Here is a 20135-nt window from a genome sequence, read left to right on the forward strand (position 1 = left end):
GGAATGTTTTTTCCCCGCTTTCTTACATAATTTGTGTCCTGCGTGTTATTTTGCACTTTTAATGAGATGAATGCATGCATAGAAAGGTTTGTTAATTTGGATCAAATCTCGAGATTGTAAATCAGAGTAACTCACTGCAACACCGTCCATAGCGGTTTTATCGCGAGACTAGCGCGGGGTGACTTGTCAGTTGCTGCTGTCAGAGGTGAGTAAGGATGCAGTAAAGGTGGGAAACAAAAAAGGACATTAATTAACAACATTGCTTATGAAGTACATGATGTGCCTTACAAAGTGGGATAATTGAGCGCTGGCAAATGAGCCAAGGGATTTCTACGTAACGCTGACAGGCTATTTAGGTCACTAGAGCTGGCACAGCACGCCGCAGGAAAGGTGGAAAATGCTCAGCGATTCCCAGCTGCTGGTTGATTTGAAAAATGTTATTATATTGTGCTGTAATAGGCGCCTGGAATATCCCTCACAATCACTATGAAGGTAGGGATTTAATGACACTGAGGCGAACGTGAGCAGAAGCTGTTATCGCTTCCATAAGTAAAACGCTCTGATGAAGTCTTTTACTATTATCTTTATTTCGGAGAGGCTTCGGTGCTGCCACGACCGCTCAGCTGTGAAGCCTTCTCATAAGCACGGACTCTTTCATTTTGTTATAGTACCTTTATATGTATCCGTGTAGCCGCGGTTACCTTTCAGTCCTTCTTTGCTCCACTCAGGCATTGGTACCCTCGAATTCCAAGAATAGAAACACCTCCGAAAACATCCACCAAATGATCTCCCTGCATCTGCGTTTTCAATTCGAATGACACATACAGTCCGTCCTGCATTTACCTTCAGTTTAGGAAAAACCGCAGTAATTTCGTTTTGTCAGCGTATAATTCAATATAGGTTAATGTATGACAGTGGAAACACTTCTTTTTTTTTTAAGAATTACAAAGTGTCTCTGCATGCAGCCTTCAAGTTTTACCGAGTCTCATCGTGATGACACTCCCGTGAGTCATAGGAGGTTTGCCGTGGTGGTCATTTCTTGTTGTAAAGATTAAGATGAGGTAGCAATAATGCCACATTTGTTCCTTTAGCTTGAGCTCGCTAGTATGTTCTGTTCTGCTATGCTAATCAGTAATGCCAAATGAAAGAACTGTGAAGTTGTTTATGGTCCTTCTTTACAACTGTTCTCATATTTCTAGCCATGTACTGTCAGCAGATGTGTGAAATCCCTTTGTCTCTGTCATATTTCAGTTCAATCATTATTTCTGATTATGATCATACAGAAGTGTTTATTTTAGAAGGCAAGGTGAGTCAGTGTCACTGGTAACTTCCAGAGGAATACAGAAGCATTGTTTGTGCTTCCCGTCTATGTGAGAGAGGGGAGCACTTTGACAGGTTTTCCATGTTCGCTTTGTTTGCCTCCAATCCACTGCACGCAGACTATAAACTGCTTTATTAGGATGCCTGCCTCTTAGGCTTTTTGTGTGTGGAGTAGGGGATTAATGTTTGGAAATGTATTTCTGGCTTGACCTGCATGGCCCTGCTATTGGACCAAAACTCCAATGCCACTAAACGCTACCATCAAACTTCTGTAAGGGTAGAGGAATAAGGAGAATGCAGGTCAAAATGGATGACCCTGACAGAGACGATTCGTGCCTAGTGCACTGCATTACAAAAGTAGTGGTTCTAGTTCAAGAAATAAAGAGACAAATATGACACTCCCTCCATTTTGGGATTGTGGTGTTCCATAACCACAATTCAGAATTATGGATACCAGGTGCGTGTAAGATGATTTATGTACTGTTTGAATTGCTTCTGGGTTTGGAATCTCTTCAAAATAAGAAATGACTTAAAATGTAAATTGCGAGTTTTGTTGATTAATTTCCTGATTTGCTAAATTTCAATACCTCTGTGGTCAAAATATTGTTTGCCTTAGGGTGCTGTTGCATAGCAGTGTAAGCTCTGTTACATTTAACCCAAGCTACAGGGCTCATTTGCCAAAAATGTTAGGAAATGTGCCATTAAACTAATACACTAGAATTTTAGTGATGCATTGTCAGTTTGGAAACAAAAATCTATCATTAGCGTTATTACCAAAAATAGACACGTTTTTTGGTAGAGAAATGCTTGTCTGTCTATATGATGTCTCTTGTTAAGGGCAAGGCCAGCCTGCAAGCATGGGGAACATTTTTGGCAACCTCCTAAAGCGTCTAATAGGGAGAAAGGAGATGCGGATTTTGATGGTCGGCCTGGATGCAGCAGGGAAGACAACCATCCTGTACAAGCTGAAGTTGGGAGAGATTGTCACAACAATTCCCACCATTGGTATGCTCATTCTGATTTTTCACACACACACACACACACACACACACACACACACACACACACACACACACACACACACTTAGACAAGCATTCAGCAATGATGGGTGACACTTTAAACCAAATATGTGAGTGGTGAAAGTCACCAATGCCAACGTCCTTTTTGACTTTGACTTTCTCAGGGTTTAATGTGGAGACGGTGGAATACAAGAACATCAGCTTTACAGTGTGGGATGTGGGTGGGCAGGACAAGATCAGACCACTCTGGAGGCATTACTTTCAGAACACGCAGGGTGAGTTCACTGCTTATACACGCATACACACAGAAGAGGTCATTACTGGTGATCTACAGTAATCATGCCTATCAGTAATCAAGGCAAAGATCATGCTTGCTTGGGCAGACACACACCAGGTTAGATATCACATATGTTATATGTAAAATTCTATATTTGTTTATTGAGCATAATGTTATTCTGATGCAGTATATTAATCAATTATTAAGCTTTTTTTTTTGGACTTACATTTAGCGGACGCTTTTATCCAAAGCGACTTACAATTATGACTGAGCACAACTTGAGCAATTGAGGGTTAAGGGCCTTGCTCAGGGGCCCAGCAGTGGCAATTTGGCAGTGGTGGGGCTTGAACAGGTAACCTATTAATTACACATCAAGTACCTTAACCACTGAGCTACCACTGCCCTAGTTAACGTTTGGTAAAGGTTATGGCCTGAATTTCACTGAATGAGAAATTAACTGCTGTTTAAATACCTTATGAATGACGATCTCATCTTGGTGCAGCTCCATTTCTGTCCCTTGTTTCTGCTGTGCGTTCTGTGTGCTCGGTCAGGTCTGATATTCGTAGTGGACAGTAACGACCGTGAGAGGGTGAACGAGGCCCGAGAGGAGCTGATGAGGATGCTGGCCGAGGATGAGCTCAGAGATGCCGTGCTGCTCGTCTTTGCCAACAAACAGGCAAGACGGTCATTGGGCTTCTTCTGCAGCACGCAGGGGCCGCCACTGGCTGCCATTACGTCCCAGATAAGATGGTTTCAAACGCCCTTGTTTTTTAGCGGGGACATTTTTTAATGTTGCGCACAGAGGGTTGCTAGCAGAAGCAGCACTTGGAATCTTTGAGTTGATTGTTCTGAGCATATTTCATCATAAACTTTATTTTATCAAAAGTTCAGTTTACCAATTTATTTGATCAACACTGGTGGATATCTTAACTTTTAGTACATGTAGAATACTTCATACCTTGCTTTTACTTTTTGTATTTAAACCACTTAACCAGAATATGTCTTACTCAGCCTCATGCTTGTCTTACACTCTTCTCTATACCCCGCTGGTCAGGACCTGCCGAATGCCATGAATGCGGCTGAGATCACAGACAAACTGGGCCTACGCTCGCTCCGCCACAGAAACTGGTTCATCCAGGCTACGTGTGCCACCAGTGGTGATGGCCTGTACGAGGGACTTGACTGGCTCGCCAACCAGCTCAAGAACAAGAAGTGAAGCCAGGCTGCCGGGCAGGGGGACCGAGCAGAGTGCCGCGGTCTGAGCTGCACTGGTGGGCTCGCAGAGGGGAGCAGAGTCTGGGCTGGCATAGCGCTTCCCACTGCTCCGCTTCTCAGTGCTTTCCCACTTTGCGGGACAATGTACTATGACACTTAATAAAAAGATAAAAAGGTAATGCATTGCCATGATTTTCTCTTTTGCTAGTGACAAGAAAGATGCTTGGCTCCTGTGTAAACTGTGACTCAGTAACCAAAAATTAAGTTTTTCAAATCTTCACGGTAAATGTGTAAAACACTAGTATTTGATAATCAAAATGTCCTGACTATATAGTCATTATATACTTATTAGTGTTAAATGCAGGTCATTTAAACTACCATAATGTACTGCCCTAATGGTTCAAAACCTTTGTCCTAGTGGCTTTGAATCTTGTTTCCAGAAGCCTTTAACTGTTGGAAATAAAATTAAATGGTTCTTGAGTGAATCCAGAAATTCGGTTTTGGTTGTTGGGAACTCCAGAGGTATGGAACGCTAGATTTCAGTGTTCTCCAAAGTGTTTAAATTTTATATGGGTTTTTTTTCCCAAAGTAACTTGTGCAGATTTTACAATAATACACTGTGTTCAGTTAGCATTTATTTCAGTGGTGAAAATGGTAGAGAGTAGTAGTTGTACTGGGCTGCTTGCAGATGTATATGTTGCCTGGGCCTCTGGGCAGCCTCAGTCCGTTCTCTGTTTGTGCAAAGATGGATCCTTGTACATACACATTGTGCTAGCAGAATGGTACTTTGTGTGCTGTACAGTTTAGCTAATTTTAGTCAGGCACTACCTGGGAACACGTATGGTGCAGTCCTAACAATCCTAAGACAAGACAGCTGCGTTTTGCTTCTGTGGCCTGGTGAAAGGGATTCACTACTCTTGCATGATGCCCATGCTAGTGTGCACTGCTCTCACTGTGTTTTGTTGCATGTGTTTTTTAGATGTCATAAAGGACAGGAGTAGGTCTCTCTGGCACTGTGCTTGGTTTAGCTGTTTCTGATATGTGTGGCTCTTCAAGAGAGTGTTTCAAATACACTATTGACATTTGACATTGTATTCACACTTGGGAATACTGTGTGTGTGTGTGTGTGCGCGCGCGCGTGTGTGCGTGTGTGCATGTGTGAGTGCCCTTGGATGAGTATGAATGTTAACATTTTGAAGTTTTTATTTAAGTCAAGTGCAAACTTTCTTTTGATGCTACTCACAACTTTTTTTTTAAGTCAGCTGTTTTGTTTCTTTTCTTGTTGCTGATGGAAGTATTGGATTTTGGGGGGGGTCTTTATTATTTATGTTTTCTCCTCATCTCGTACTGAGATTGCATTGTTTCAATCAACTTTTCAGTGCATGATGTTACTCCATGAAATACTCAGTGATCTTTGTCGCACTGCATCCCACATTACCTCAGCACCTCTGCACATCGGTGTGTCACACATTGGTGTGTCCTTCAGTCTGCGCATCTGTTCACATCTTCACCACTCAGCCTCCAAAAGCTTCAGAATGTAGTCTGTTGCCAGCAGATCACATTTACATATTATATGTATCGCAATTTTTTAACTATTAGTCATTCGGTAAGCTTATAGCCATCCTCCACTGTCTGATTCTCTGTTCCGCTAACATCACAAAATGTCACTGAGTGTGAAATGTTCCATTTGTTGACTCATTACATGACTTCTGTATCAGTGCTAAACTCTGTGACCAGCAGCTGAACAACTCGTTAATGAACCTGAGCACCTAAACCAGGTTAAAACCTTTCACTAGTTGGTATCTTCATGAGGTGACTGACCGCCATTGATGCAATGTATCTGCCTGTATGACTCTATTATACACAGTAATTTATTGAAGAAAACTGCTTAATAAACTCTCTATGACCAAAATGGAAGAGCTCTTGTTTGAGTCTGCAGAAGAGGTTTGACTGGTTCAGTTGCTTCCACACTGGGTTTATTATTTATCTAGTTATTTGTAGAATTCAGTTTAAGTGCTGTGGGATGTGGGATTGTGTTACCATATATTTCAGTCTTTTTGTGGTTTGGTATGTAATTATAGAATGTGTCTCTTTATGATGGTAACATTGTGTGATACCACAGAATGTTATAAATCTCTTCTCGGACTACAGTTCTATGGAAACAGAATGAGCAGCTATACCTGGGTTTTTAACAGCTCATGCTGTCTCTCTTTTTTAAACATTTTTAGTTGCTCTCCTCCAACATTAATCACTAACTTGGAAAATTCGGGCAGTGGGAATTGGGAAAATCCTCTCAACAAGGTGCCCAGCATCTCACTCCCTCTTTTCCCTGGCTTATCCCACACACACACAAAACAAAAACACACACACACACACGCACACACATGCACACACACTGCCTGCCTGCCTTCACAGTGTGTGTCTCCAGGGGTGTGACAGCAGTATGTGGGTCAGGGCTTCTCCCTGGTCTGCCAACCCCCAAGGCCCCCTGCAGGCCATGCACAATAGCAGCACCACGGCGGGTGCCATTGCTGGGATTCCCTCTTGTAACCGGGGGCGCCCTCGCCCAGGGCACAGACACACTGGCAGCAGCACTGCAATCAATTCATCAATCTGCGATGGGAGCGTGAAGTGCTGAAGCGCAGCCAGCCCACCCCCGTAGTCAGGCCTCGGCCACCGGCGCTGAGGCTGGGATACTGAGCTGGAGGGCTGTGCTGCTGGATGGACTGCAGTTGGATGGAAATTGAACACAAGGACAGAGGGGGGAGGTGGGGGGGGAAACTGGGGTGGAGGGCTTGTGGCTTAACAGTGTGTACCAAAAGGTACTGCTATAGAAGCTCCAGTTTAAAGTTCATTTGAGGGTTTAGGGTGTAGGTTTAAGGTTTAAAAAAAAAAGAGTCAGCAACAATAGAGGCAAAAAATGAAGCCAGTAACAATAGCAAAAATGTTGCAAGCAAACACCCAGTAGTTTTTTAAATCTTTGATTTAGGTCCTTTACAGAATAGGACTTGATTGTGTATTAAGAGTTGTCTTGTTGTGCTATGAAAATTTGTGCATTAAACTAGAATCATTCAGCTTCTGTTCTTTGGTGATGTACTAAAATGTTGCTTTTCATGTTTAATTCCCACCATTGTAAATGTGCCCTGATACACATGCAGCACCTCAAAACAACTGCTGTCAGCAGAGGCATTTGATAAGTTAATAAAATACAACACATTAGTTGAATCACAAAGAACTATACTTAAGGCTTGAACCACAGACTATTATAGACAATTAAAGTATATTCTACAGAAGAAATAAGTAGAAATACTTGATACACTAAGTATACTTTATTCCTGGTTCATAGGTTCTGAACTGGTCTCTTGCTACAGCTTTCTAACACTGACACTACTTTGCTAATACCTCCTCCTATTGGACAAATTTGGGAAAATGCCTGATGTGTAGGTGTCGGCTCTATGTTTGGGGGGATGCTAGTGGGGTTTTGTATGCGAGATGATTTGATTTGAAAAAAAAACAAAAAACTTCTAATATATATATTATCTATCTCTTTACCCGTTTTATACACAGCTTATTCTATTACATGACAATAATTTTTTATGTTTCCATTACATTTAAATGGACTAAGGGTAATTAGTTGCACATATTCACAGACATACACTACTAGGTATGGAAATTCCATATTAAACATCCACATTAAAAAAGTGAAAGCTCTCTAAAATGCAGTGTTCCAGTCATTTAAAACCATAGCCACAGATTTTCAAATGATTACACTAATATAAACAGAAATTAATATTTTAGAAACAATCCTCCGCTTAATTATCAGCAGAATAAAATTAAAATGTTCGAAACTTTACATATTGCATTGCTATAAAAAATATTTCTTTAAATATTTAAAAGAAATATAATTTACACATCAAAAACTTTAATCACAAATACATACATTTTGAATTTTTTAACCAGATAAAAAAAATAAATGTCATGTCTAATGCAGTAGAGTTGTATGTGAGGTTTAAGCATTTTGCATGTCTGAAATAGTCTAATGCAGTAGTGTATGTGAAGTTTAAGCATGGGCTGCGCCTGTTGTGGAAGGACTGGGCCCGTTAACCAGACAGAGCTGCACCGAGCGTGTTCCTCCTGCTGCAGACAGTGGTCGCTGCGCGAGGCTGTTGACATGGATACTGCCTATCGCCAATGTTTATGTCGCTAGTGTTTCGTATCGTTATTGCTTTGTAGTTGTTGCATTCCATTTTGTCATTTTGCCTACATTATTCAACAATTCTTGTTTTTGGATCAGCAAAAAAAGCAAATAAATGAGTTGGAAAACAGCATAGTATTTTAAGATAGGCCTTACAGCGCCTCGGATTTTCCTAAGGACGCCAAACGGCGTGATGCTTTTGGCCCTCGGACATCTAATGACACTCTATACTCGGTAAGACCTGGCAGTAGCTGTCCCTCAGAAGCGCTTTTCTTTTGTCCTCTGGTTTGAGTCAGGCCCCAATCGTTATGAGTAACCCACCGTCGTTCAACTTAGCTAAAGTACACAGGTCAGACAAAAGATTGCGGCAGTTAAACTACAGTATAAGCACAAATAACTGATGCTGAACTTGTAGTTGGCGGTCTACTAAAGAGATTGGCTCACTTTAGTGTGTAGCCTAGCTGAAAAGCTAAGCTAGCTAGGTTAGCTTCGTTAGCTCACGTTGGCTAGGCTAAGTCGATCCTCGCACAATAAGTACATTTAGCCAGAAGGTGTTTTTTAATCGTATTTATTTTTGGTGAATTCTAATATTGTTTTAATTGCAGAATGAATACGAAAATCTTTTCCCAGACCACTTAGCTAGGTCGTTGGCTAGTATTTCTTAGCTAACGTCAGCTAGCTTGGCTTCCCGGATTCATTGTGTTCGTTTTCTATTAAGATCACGTTAGCTGCTTAGCTACACTGCATTTATAGTCCCAACTAAATAAATAGCAATGAGCGCATGTTAACCCAGAGTACTTATGTTTATTTTAGGCTGCTACTGGCAAAAGATAGTGTCTTTTTATTGTTCTTGGAGGTAGATATCGCATCACTACCACAACCCTGTGGCTATTTTAGCTAGTCAGCTTTAAAACTGCAAGTGTTTACACGGTTCACTGTGGCAACGCTTGGCTAGGAGCTGTCCAAACTAGCGGCTGTGTTTTATTGCAGTGTATTTGTTTGTGCACTTGAAAACAACAAATTCTTTAAGGTTTACTCATCATTGCTCTTCGTTGTATATTCTAAAATACACCTGTAACCCAAAGCTCGTGTCTTATTGTTTACCGTTTTGCACAACATGAAAATCACCCAAACACATTTCACCAGTTCACGTATGCGTTTTACTACTGAGGTGTGTTTGTTTGTGTGTCGTTGATGTAAATTTTTTAACGAATTTCTGAGCTTTTGCTGTCTTACAATTATAGCTGGAACTTTGCTGTGTATTTTATTTCATGTTTGTAGATATAACAGAAGGCTATTCTTCCCTGACATGTTTCATTGCTGTTCCAACAGGTGCCAAAACATGGCATGCGCTTGGTGCCGAGTTTGACTGCAGTGGTACGGAAGCCTGTGAGCGTTGCGACCTGCCATTAAAAGCAGACTTTTATCCCTGCTGTCATTCTCCACCGTGTAACACTGCAGTGAATAAGACTGCCATACTTGTCACCTAAACAGACTATATTTTTATGACTGTAGCGTGAGGTGAGCCCCTGTACTTGTTCTCAGTTACAGATGAGTACATTGTGGCATCAACCTTAAAGAAAGATCGAACTTTAGACTCTGGTGCTTAAATAGTCTGCCCATAACTTCAGCATGGCATCTGTTCCTGTGTACTGCTTGTGTCGACTCCCTTATGATGTCACACGGTTCATGATTGAGTGCGATGTCTGTCAAGACTGGTTTCATGGGAGGTAAGTGTGGTTGGTTTTCACACTTTAAACTTTATTAGCCTCATTACTCTCTATTTGCCTTCAAAATGTGTGGTTGAAGTGTCTTACAGTAGTAATACTTTGATGCAGTTGTGTTGGAGTGGAAGAAGATAAAGCAGCAGACATTGATCTGTATCACTGCCCTAACTGTCAGGTTACACATGGACCCTCTGTCAGTAAGTATCTCTGCTTTCACATACGTGTAACCAATAATCTGTTTACTTTTTTAAATTAGCCGATCACAGCTTGTCATTCAAGGCTGTGAAAGACTCTTGGTAGTCAGGGAATAGTAATTCAAGGCAGTCATACTTTGATCATCAACACTGTGTTTTTTGTTGTTTTGTTTTGGGGTTTTTTGCTTTTTGGTGATTTGTTCAGCTAATTCAAAATACAACTATGCAATACCATCATATGTGTTACTGCTTTGACTCTCGTAAATCTGCCAGCTAAGGGAAATCCATTTTCTTGCGGTGTTGTATAGAGAGAGATTTGCTCCGTTATTGATTCTTTTGTAGTGCGGAAACGTCGCGGAGGCTCTAAGCAATCTGATGGCATGGCAGCTGGGAGGGACGCGGGTCGGCCTGTGAAGACTGGGAGTGCTCAGTTTGTTAGAGAGTTGCGCAGCCGTACCTTTCCAAGGTAATGTTTAGACTTGCCCACTACCCCTGTCCTTTGCCTTTCCAAAAGTCGCAATGCAGTCAGATTAGCAGTTCAGTGCCATTCAAACTTGACTGTTAATGCTGTTTGCATTCAGTTTACATCCAGCGGTTATTTAACAGTGAAGCTTTGTGTATTCAAAATATCTTTTTTTCTTAACTGGGGCTCTAACATATGTTTCAGTGCTGATGAGGTCCTGCTGAAGCCGACCGGAGCCCAGCTCACAGTGGACTTTTTAGAGGAGCGCTCTTTCAGCGTCCCCGTCCTGGTCTTGAGGAGAGACGGGCTGGGCATGAGCCTCCCTCCAGCCTCTTTCTCTGTTTCTGATGTTGAGCATTATATCGGTAAACACCTTTACACGTTCACTCACTATAAAGAAAGGTTGACTGGTGTGATATCCTTTACTCTCATAGTTTTATAAAAGCACTTGGTCTTTATATTTTCATTTCAGCACTTGTTTAGTACTTGCACTGCGTTCACGTTTATGAAGTGTTGCTGAAGTTCATTATCATGTTGTAGGAAGTGACAAGGAAATCGACGTGATTGATGTGATCCGTCAGGCAGACCTCAAGATGAAACTTGGTGATTTTGTTGAGTACTATAATAGCCCCAACAGGGAAAAAGTGCTCAATGTGATCAGTCTGGAGTTTTCAGACACTAGGTATACAATACTTTTTGATTCTTTTTCTTTTAATTGGAATTTACAAAATTTCCTTCGTTAACCAAATGCATTTTGTGTCATGTCAGTTTGAACACTAACTTAATTTCTCTTTTTGTACCTGTAGGTTATCTAACCTGGTAGAGACACCAAAGATTGTGAGGAAACTGTCATGGGTGGAAAACCTCTGGCCAGAGGAGTCTGTGTTTGAGAGGCCCAATGTTCAGAAGTACTGCCTGATGGGAGTAAAGGACAGCTACACAGACTTCCACATTGATTTTGGTGGAACCTCTGTGTGGTATCATGTGCTGCGAGTATGACAATTATGTAATAATAGTACAGCTACTGGAACCTCAATTTTCCTCAATTTGCAGTATCCACAAAAATGTTTTAGTTTTAGCAAGCGTTGGAGCCAGTGGCATGACAGTAGTAAACACTGTGTGTTCTTGTCTTAGGGGGAAAAGATTTTTTACCTGATTCGTCCGACGGCCGCTAACCTGTCACTGTTTGAGCGCTGGAGCTCTTCCACCAATCAGAATGAGCTCTTCTTTGGGGACCAAGTGGACATGTGCTTCAAGTGCTCAGTCAAACAAGGAAACACCCTCTTTATCCCAACTGGTATTCAGCTTTTTTTTTTTTTTTTGGGCTGCTTGATGTAGTGATGTAATTGTGACAAATGATCACTGTTGAGTTTATTCAAAGTTTGGCTTTTTCTGTATCATGGCGTAACATCTGTTTCAGTGGTGAATTCATTCTGGGTCAAGACACAGTATACATTGCACTTCTCCAGTCTGTTTTAATTAGTTTGATTGTTTCAAGCTAAAGAGATGCCTGAAGAATGGCCAAGTGTCTGAGTTGCAAACACGCCATGAGTACTAGAAACCTAATCTCTTGTGTAGCCATGCATGCCTTTCAAAGTGTAATTTGGTGTCAGTGCTGACTATTTTCATTTCTGTGCAAGTTTAGACAAACTGCCAGTTCTGTGCCAGTTTAGACAAACTGGAGTGGCTCAGAGATGATGATGATGATGACGATGGTGCTGTGTTTGATGTTCGTGTCCTGTGGCCTTGTCTCTCTGTCAGGGTGGATCCATGCCGTTCTTACTCCAATTGACTGCTTGGCGTTTGGTGGAAATTTCCTTCACAGCCTCAACATTGACATGCAGCTTCGGTGAGATGTTTGTTTTGCACAGTCAAGTTTTTGATTGTGTATATTATGAAATATGCATAATGCAAATGGAGGTAAACGTAAATGCATTAAGTGCTTTCCATAATGGTTGTTTGCTTTGCATTTATTAGGGCTTATGAAATAGAGAAGAGACTCAGCACAGCAGACTTGTTTAAGTTCCCTAACTTTGAGACAGTGTGCTGGTATGTTGGCAAGCACCTGCTTGACACTCTTAGAGGTAAGAACTCCCACCCACCCACCACCACCACCACCACTGAAGCTGGGAACAGTCCTTGTAAGGCATCAAATGATTTTCTAGTCTGGCCACAGTCTCATTGATATTATTTATTTTCCTGCTTATCATTTTGCATTGATTAAAAACTCAAAGATAAACCCAGGCTAGTGCTCTTCTTTTAAAGCTTGCTGTTTGGCTCTTACAGGTCTAAGAGAAAATCGCCGGCATCCTGCCTCATATCTGGTCCATGGGGCCAAGGCTCTCAATAATGCCTTTCGAAGCTGGACCCGCAAAGAGGTCATTTGAAAATCTGTCGCAGTCACACAGCACTGTAAAATTAATCCAAAAAACATTTACAGTTTTGTTTAATGGTAAAGCCACATGACCATGGTAGTGTCCTATATATACTACTTGGAAGAAATGTCTTACTTTGAAGCTGCGTCGAGTCTATACTGCCTTGTAGTAATTTTCATATGTAAAGATGTTTTATAAGTAAATTAAATGAATTAATTAAGATATAAGAATGTGTGATTACTGCTTCCCCTTTAGTCCCTGACTGAGCATGAGGAGGAGATCCCAGAGAATATTAAGACCCAACAGCTGATAAAGGACCTGGCTAAAGAGATACGTCTGGTGGAGGTGAGTGAGAGGTGCCATGGCTTCAGTAAATGTTAGGAAAACCTTATGAGTTTTCACTGATGTGTTTGCTTGAGATGTCCCGTGTATATTTAGCCACGCCCATGTTCATCTCTTGGCAGGATATCTTCCAGCAGAACATGGGCAGGACTGGGGGACCTTTTGGCGGCTCACAGGGTCTTCCTTCTCCTGCCCCCAAAGCACCATTAACCACGCCTCTCAACTCGGGCAGACCTCCGGGTAAAAAGAGAGGTCCCAAGCCCAAGGATGGTGCAGGTGGAGGCGGTGGAGGCCCTCCAGGTGTTAAGAAAAAGGGCCAGAAAGGGAAGGACATGAAGACCGAAGCAGGAGAACTGGATCTGCTTGAGATTCATACTAAACACACCCTCAAGAAGTTTCAGCCTGGAAATAAAGCCAAGAGCAAGAGCAAGGTAGAGCAATGTAATCAGTATGAAAACAGACGTAAAGACCCGCTGTGCCGTGGACTTCAAACTAGAAGATGATTCAGTGTCCTACAAGTTGTCTGTTGCTTGCGTTTCTGATTTTGTTTCCACGTTCCCAAAAGATGGACCCGTCTGGTGCCTGTCTAGATGACTTTGAAGGGAAAATGAATAAGAGCAAGCTGAAACTGGTCCTGACCAATGGCAAGCTGCAAGGGTAAGACTCCTGATGCGCGGCACTCAGCCCTGACTGCTCTCGTGTAGTGGTGGAGTGTCGCTGACCGTGAGACACGCGTGCGTCTGCAGGAAGAAGGGCCACCGCTCTGGCAGTGCCAACGGAGCGGGCCGCACCGCTCAGTTACAGCCTCTGACGAGCAGCTCGGCGCTTTCAGACTTCGACTCTGAAGACGAGCTTCAGATTGACGAATCCCCTCCGCCTCGCCGTAGGCCAGCTGTACCCAACAAAAAGAAAATGGCTGGTAGGTGCATATTCATTATTATTGCAAAACAAAAATTGTTGCAGTTTTGTTAGTGCAGCAACATCAGATTAGCTTGATTAGCTTTATATCCAGACACAGCATGCTATTTCTGTGCATTAGGTCTCCCCAGGAAACTACCTCGGGCAAAACCATGCACCGACCCCCACAGAGTCAGGGAGCCAGGCGAGGTGGATTTTGACATAGAGGTAAACTTGTCCTTTGTTCTTCTATCATATAACATTTTATTTTGCTTTGTATAGTTACATGGTAGGATTGCAGTAGCCATGGTCTTGCATCTCTTTCATGCAGGAGGATTATACCACAGATGAAGAGATGCTCACTGTTCAGGGAGTTAAGGGGGGAGCAGGGGGAATCCTGGACCTGCTCAAGGCCAGCAAACAGGTGGCTGGCCTGGACCCGGCTCTTAGGTGCAACACCTACCGCACGTTGCATGTCCCTGGGATCTTTACTAACATCCTCAGTTACCGTTAGGCTGAAAATGTAGTACTGAACTGTAGGAGTCTGACATTTGGAAGGTATAAATGTAGGGTGTAGATGTTGTTCAAGCACGTTGGGCTTGTTTTTTTCTTTTTCAGTGAGGAAGCCCCAGCCTCACCCAGTACCCGCGACGCCATCCAGGGTATGCTCTCCATGGCCAACCCCCCTTCCTCCTCCTCCTCCTCGTCCTCCTCCTCTCCTCTCTCTGTGTCTGGAGGGGGTGAGGGCCTGGTAGTGATGAAGGAGAAAGGCGGTGGGGCTTCATGGGCAAGCGGTGCGGAGAAGAAGAGCGAGAAGAAGGCCACCATCCAAAGACCTGGCAAGCGGCCAATCAAACGGCCCGCCAGGCACCTGAGTGATGAGGAGAGTCCTGATGATCAGGACACGTTGGGAACCTGCTTTAAAGACTCTGATTATGGTGGGCACAGACTAAAGATCCTAATGCATTTATAGATTATAGATAACTGTTCAGTTTAGAGTTTGTTCTTACAGTGGCTCACTTGATTCCCATTAAGACTGTTCAGCTTACGCTTTTGGTTTTTTTTGTTTTTGTTTTTGTTTTTTTGTTTTTTCCAGTGTACCCTTCCTTGGAGTCTGATGAGGAGGACCACTCGAAGTCCAAAATGAAGAGAAAGAGGAACTGGGATGACACACCATGGAGCCCCAAAGGTTCCAGTGTGCAAAAGTCATACTTAAACAGTGGTGTTTAATTTGGTTTGCATTCTTTTAATTTGCTCCTGCATAATTGATGCAATATGCACCTTCATCTCTTCCATCCCAGCTCGTGTGACTCCCACCTTGCCCAAGCAGGAGAGGCCAGTGAGAGAGGGTGCCAGGGTGGCGTCCGTGGAGACTGGGCTAGCAGCCGCTGCTGCCAAACTGGCCCAACAGGTGAGTGCTGAGACACGGAGGCTTCAGACACACAATGCAGTTTTCAGAGTTGGACTCCGGACAATTCGTGGGCCTTTCTTTGCTTTAATGTCAGGAGCAGCAGAAGACTACAACCAAGAGAAAATACACAAAGAAGAAAGTCCCTCAAGAGAAAATGCACGCAGCAGCAGCTTCAGAAGGAGCTCGTCTCCAGCTGCAGGCCGACTCCGGCCCTGCATCTCCCCCAGTGCCCCCTGAGGCTCCCACTGACTGCATTGCAGAGGAGAGGAGAATGGAGGTTTACTCCGCCAGCCTGCTGGACCACGAGTACACGGCTGGGCCCAGCCCCTTTGGCCCAGGCGGTCCCAGAGGAAGTGCTGCCATGGCCCCCGGGGTGTTCCTCACCTCCAGACGTCCTTCACTTTCTCCCCAGAACAGCAGCAACTATTCCCCCTCTACGCCCACACCTGCTGGACTGGCCAGCCCAGGGGCTGCCGGGACAGGACAAGGTAAACCTAGAAGCATGTATTCATTCGGCCCTTAGTAAGCTTGCACGGTCTGACCCAGAACATGTGAAAATGTGGTTAGTAATCGTCAGTTTCTGGCCTTTTTGGCGTTGTTTGAATTCAAAATGAGAGAGTGCTTTTCTCTCATGCTAGTTTTTATAATTACTGAATTGAGGACCAGGAGCTCTACCCTCTACTATGGATCTTTTATTTTATAGAAGAGGATGCGTTTCCTCTCACTGCAAATCACATTGTGCTACTTAAACTAAAGTCTTAAAACCTTTAGCCTTCGGTACCATTTTCCCTCCAAACTAGTCTACCATCATTTCTACTTTTAATAGCCATTCATGTAGCCATGTTTGACCGCTCCAGCGAATAAACTTTAGCCTGTTGTTTTTATCATAGGGAAGCGTCCAAAGAAAGGACTTGCCACAGCTAAACAGAGACTTGGAAAGATTCTGAAAATACACCGCAATGGAAAACTGCTTCTGTGAGATGACTTTGGAAAAGGTGAGACTGTGATAATGAGCTGGAGGAAGATGGTGAAACAGGAAAAGGAACCGCTAAAAAAGTGGTGAAGATGGGAGAAAAACACCATGTGTGACTGAATGTGGTAGGAACAAAAGGCAGAGATACTCTTACTGTTGTGATTGTGACTTGTTTCATGTAAAATTTGCTATTCATTATTTTTAAGCTCAATACCTCTTCTTTTTAGCATGTATTTTAATACTCATTTAACATTTTATCCATTGTTTTGTCTTTGTCAAATCTAGTCGTTATTTACTATTTGCAAGCTGTAAGACAATATCTAAAAAGCTACAAAGCACTTAACGGGTTAGTTCGGATACAATATCATCATTGTAATCTTGCTGTTTTGGGCTAAATAATTGGTATGTATATTGATTAAATTAGAGCTCTACAGTTACTTGCAGTTAATTGTGCAGCCCAAATAATTCTAGAGTAATGCTAGTTTCATTTCCAGGTGACTATATTTCCTGGACAGTGAGTAATAGAGCAGTGTAATTTGAGGAAAGAGAAAAGTGAGTTTCATATACAAGTACAGCATTTTAATGTAGCAGAAATGTGATGCAGGATTTCACTGAGATGTCATCATTGAGGAATTCCTGATGCTTGAAATTACTCCTAATGTAAGGAAGTCTAAGACTGCATTGGCGCTGTTGAGTGGAATTGGGTAATGCTGTCTGTCACGGACCCTAACAAGGTAAAGCAAAGAAAGACATTTAAATTCTTCAAATTCAGAAAGATTAAGCCTCCCAGTTAGGTTTCATCTGCCAGCGGAGAAACAGCACTAAAGGAATATCCCAGCATCAGCCTACTATCTGTCTACTGCATCTTTTCGTGTAAGGTCACTTGCCACACAGTGACTTTTGACGTTTCCTTGTTCCTTGTTAGGCTTCCATTATAAATGTGTATTTCTAGTCAGTTCTTTTCTATGTTCAGGGAAATGTGTCAAAACTGTTGTCCATGATGGTCTACTATAAATCATCGGTGCAGTACATGGAGATTTAGATTGGAAAATACTGGACTTTTACTTTAAGCAAAAAAAAAAAAAAAAAGGAATCGTCTGCTTGTGTGTAAATCGCCACCAGTAGACAAACACATGATCCCTGGCCAGAATATGGTCTCTCACTTTACCTTCAGATGAAGCTTTTGAACCTTTTCTATTTTATCGCTGAAAAGCAACTCCACTGGGTTAAAGCCACAATTGGACATTGCAGAAAAACAAACTAATCGTAAACTTGCAAATAAAAGTAGAAAGGGAAGTCACCATTCCTTACAAAACATGGAAGGGCAGAGCAGATCATGTGCAGAGAAGATAATTAGGCTCCAGATTGGTTACTTTGGTTTTATTGTTCGAGTCAAAAATTCTTGTTCTGGCTCAAGTAATGTAAAAACATGTAAACAAGAAACCTTTTTTTAAAAACAATGATTGTGTCTTTAAGTCTTTAATGATTGTTTTGCTGATGAAAGATGAATGTTTGTAATGGCTTTTGAACCATTTAGTGTGTACCTAACATGCAATACACCTTTCTCCCACAATTAAAAATATTGAGGTTTCAAATATTCAAAGCTTATGTTAAGTAACTTTTATTTTGTTCTGGTCCAAACTAGTTCAAAACTGATTTTGATCACTTATGTCATTTAGAGGCACAGCAATTAAGAAGTGAGTGATACAAATCTCAATAACACAAAATATTTCACTGTGAATGTTTCTTGCCAGCATGATCATCCTTAATGTGGTCAGAGCTCCTCACGTGTAAATACATTAAAAGTAGTCAAGTACCAAAAGCAACACTTTCAGTTTATCAGTACACACATACTGATATAACATGATCTAACAGAAGGAATATTAATATTACCCTCAGCACCTTTTAAGGCTCTAGATTATGATTGATTTCCCATTGCTTGCATTTATGCATAATTGTTACCATAATCTTGTAATGTATTTCTTCTACTGATTAATGCATTTCAGCAATGTAAATATTTATTATTATTATTATTATTATTATTATTATTATTATTTGAGTTTTTAGTCACCTGGCACAGACAGTACAGTGGTTTAGAGTTTTGCTCTTCGTTTCCCCTGTTTGTTTTCATTTATTTGTTTGAGCGTAGTTTTTGCCAGCTGATTGCAGCAGGCATGGTGTGGTAACAGTAATGCATCTAAAATTGATTTAGTGTAGTGGGATGGCATGGATATTGGGGGGTATTAAGGTTTAATGTACATAATTGGTGTAATTTTGTTATAGCTACAATGAAAGGTTTCTTGCATTTGAATCTTTCTTAACATACCTTGTAAAAAGATACCTTTAGTGTTTTGGGAAATGTGTGTGAGAGTTTAACAGTAAGTTGTTTAGTCATTTTTATTTGTATAGCGTAAATGTTATTATTTTTGGCTGATGTTTTATGACATTGGTAAGGTGACAATGAAGTTAACGTATTCTATAGTTTTGTCTGTTCTTGTTCTTCTGCTCCTCCCCTCACCTATATAAACTATATATGTCAATATATTTTAGTTTTTTAAATATTCTTTCTAGAAGGGTTGGTTATAAACACTTTTTCTTACTAAATCTGGATTATTTTTTTAGTGTTTTTTTTTTTTTTTTTTTGGTTTTATTTTTTCCATTTTTGAGACTCCTCTGATGAATAGTGTGAATATACTGAGCACCAAAAATAACTGACATCAGTAAGCCAATGAAAACCTTTTTTTGGTGGGGGAGTGGATAATTAACTATTTTCTACACAGGTTGCCATTGACCTCTGCCATGTTTTAACTTTAATTATATGATTAGGGATTGTGCGTAAAATTAAAGGAGAAGAAAATGTGTTTGGACAGTCTAGGAAATCTGAGGCAAGAAGTTATTTTTGTTGTATGTTTATTCTGCCTTTTAAGGCCAATTAAAGTTCCCATATAAATTTCAGTTAATTACTTCACTTTCATGACCTTTTGTATTTTTTGTTTCATCTATGTGTGTGTTTTTCCGTTTTAAGTATTTTCTGTGTGTTAAGGTTAACTTGGGGAAAAAATATTCATGGATTTCACACAGTTTCTCTCAGGGTTAATTTTTTATCTAAAATATAATTTTGATGGAAAACATAGACGTATGTTGCACCTACACAGTAACCACTTTAAAAGCAGACTCAAATTGTGTCCACTGCTAATTGATAATTAAACATCCTGATATTGTGCTAACCAGCTATTGTCTACTACACCATTTGCTTTTTGAAAGACTTTTCAAATGAGCCCGATTAAAGGATATTTTTAAACTTGTATTTTATTTCTTGCATCGTTGTCATGTTTAAATTTGCATATTTGTTAGAAACTACACATTTGAAACATAACATGCAGTTTCATTACAGTATACAATGAGTAGTCATGTATATAAATACTTTGAACAAATTACATTTCCTGAGAGGTACTCGAACAATCAGAATAAAAAGAAAGCTAATTCTATCGTGCATGTACAGTTTAATTTGCTCAAAATGTGTTAAATGTCCATATCAATTTAACCATGACAGTGGAACCAGAATAACAGTGTAATCCCAGCACAGGATTAGAGTTGATTAGTAGCATTTATGATCTATGACCTCTACTGGTCTGTTTTCTGGCGGTTTTGCAAGAGCTGCCTTTAAGGCTTTCTGGTTCGAACCCAAGGTTGACCAAAAAACTAACACACACACGCGTGGTAAAC

The 20135-nt window shown here is 41.3% G+C and overlaps 2 protein-coding genes across 4 annotated transcripts; both read left to right on the forward strand.

The window, feature by feature from the left end:
* The first annotated feature begins 83 nt into the window (after positions 1-83).
* Positions 84-4011, forward strand: arf3a (ADP-ribosylation factor 3a). 2 transcript variants are annotated; one of them, XM_027021374.3, is made up of 5 exons: positions 84-205; positions 2158-2325; positions 2505-2615; positions 3169-3293; positions 3672-4011. In XM_027021374.3, exons 2-5 carry the CDS (start codon positions 2178-2180, stop codon positions 3831-3833), a joined length of 546 nt encoding a protein of 181 aa, XP_026877175.1. In that variant the 5' UTR covers positions 84-205; positions 2158-2177; the 3' UTR covers positions 3834-4011. The 2 variants fall into 2 exon arrangements, with proteins under 2 accessions (XP_026877175.1, XP_026877173.2); XM_027021372.3 differs by lacking the exon at positions 84-205 and adding an exon at positions 236-492.
* Positions 4012-7954: 3943 nt separating this feature from the next.
* phf8 (PHD finger protein 8) lies at positions 7955-19716 on the forward strand. 2 transcript variants are annotated; one of them, XM_027021333.3, is made up of 22 exons: positions 7955-8261; positions 9360-9757; positions 9866-9951; positions 10291-10414; positions 10616-10776; positions 10952-11093; positions 11218-11404; positions 11546-11708; positions 12173-12260; positions 12389-12495; positions 12698-12789; positions 13042-13131; positions 13251-13559; positions 13694-13785; positions 13875-14047; positions 14168-14253; positions 14357-14475; positions 14644-14963; positions 15122-15214; positions 15327-15436; positions 15531-15924; positions 16327-19716. In XM_027021333.3, exons 2-22 carry the CDS (start codon positions 9660-9662, stop codon positions 16413-16415), a joined length of 3123 nt encoding a protein of 1040 aa, XP_026877134.2. In that variant the 5' UTR covers positions 7955-8261; positions 9360-9659; the 3' UTR covers positions 16416-19716. The 2 variants fall into 2 exon arrangements, with proteins under 2 accessions (XP_026877134.2, XP_081563189.1); XM_081707063.1 differs by having other exon boundaries at positions 15537-15924.
* The last annotated feature ends 419 nt before the right edge of the window (positions 19717-20135 follow it).

This window comes from Electrophorus electricus, chromosome 24 (assembly GCF_041902795.1).
Source record: "Electrophorus electricus isolate QZ-2024a chromosome 24, ASM4190279v1, whole genome shotgun sequence".
NCBI classification, from domain to species: Eukaryota; Metazoa; Chordata; class Actinopteri; order Gymnotiformes; family Gymnotidae; genus Electrophorus; species Electrophorus electricus.

Excerpts from the sequence above, each read along its gene's own strand:
- arf3a (XM_027021372.3), top strand. The coding sequence starts at position 435 with ATGTTATTATATTGTGCTGTAATAGGCGCCTGGAATATCCCTCACAAT. Across the intron at positions 2,326-2,504 it reads CACAACAATTCCCACCATTG|GGTTTAATGTGGAGACGGTG; the intron begins GTATGCTCATTC and ends TGACTTTCTCAG. Across the intron at positions 3,294-3,671 it reads TCGTCTTTGCCAACAAACAG|GACCTGCCGAATGCCATGAA; the intron begins GCAAGACGGTCA and ends CCCGCTGGTCAG.
- phf8 (XM_027021333.3), top strand. The coding sequence starts at position 9,660 with ATGGCATCTGTTCCTGTGTACTGCTTGTGTCGACTCCCTTATGATGTC. Across the intron at positions 10,415-10,615 it reads CGCAGCCGTACCTTTCCAAG|TGCTGATGAGGTCCTGCTGA; the intron begins GTAATGTTTAGA and ends CATATGTTTCAG. Across the intron at positions 12,261-12,388 it reads AACATTGACATGCAGCTTCG|GGCTTATGAAATAGAGAAGA; the intron begins GTGAGATGTTTG and ends TGCATTTATTAG.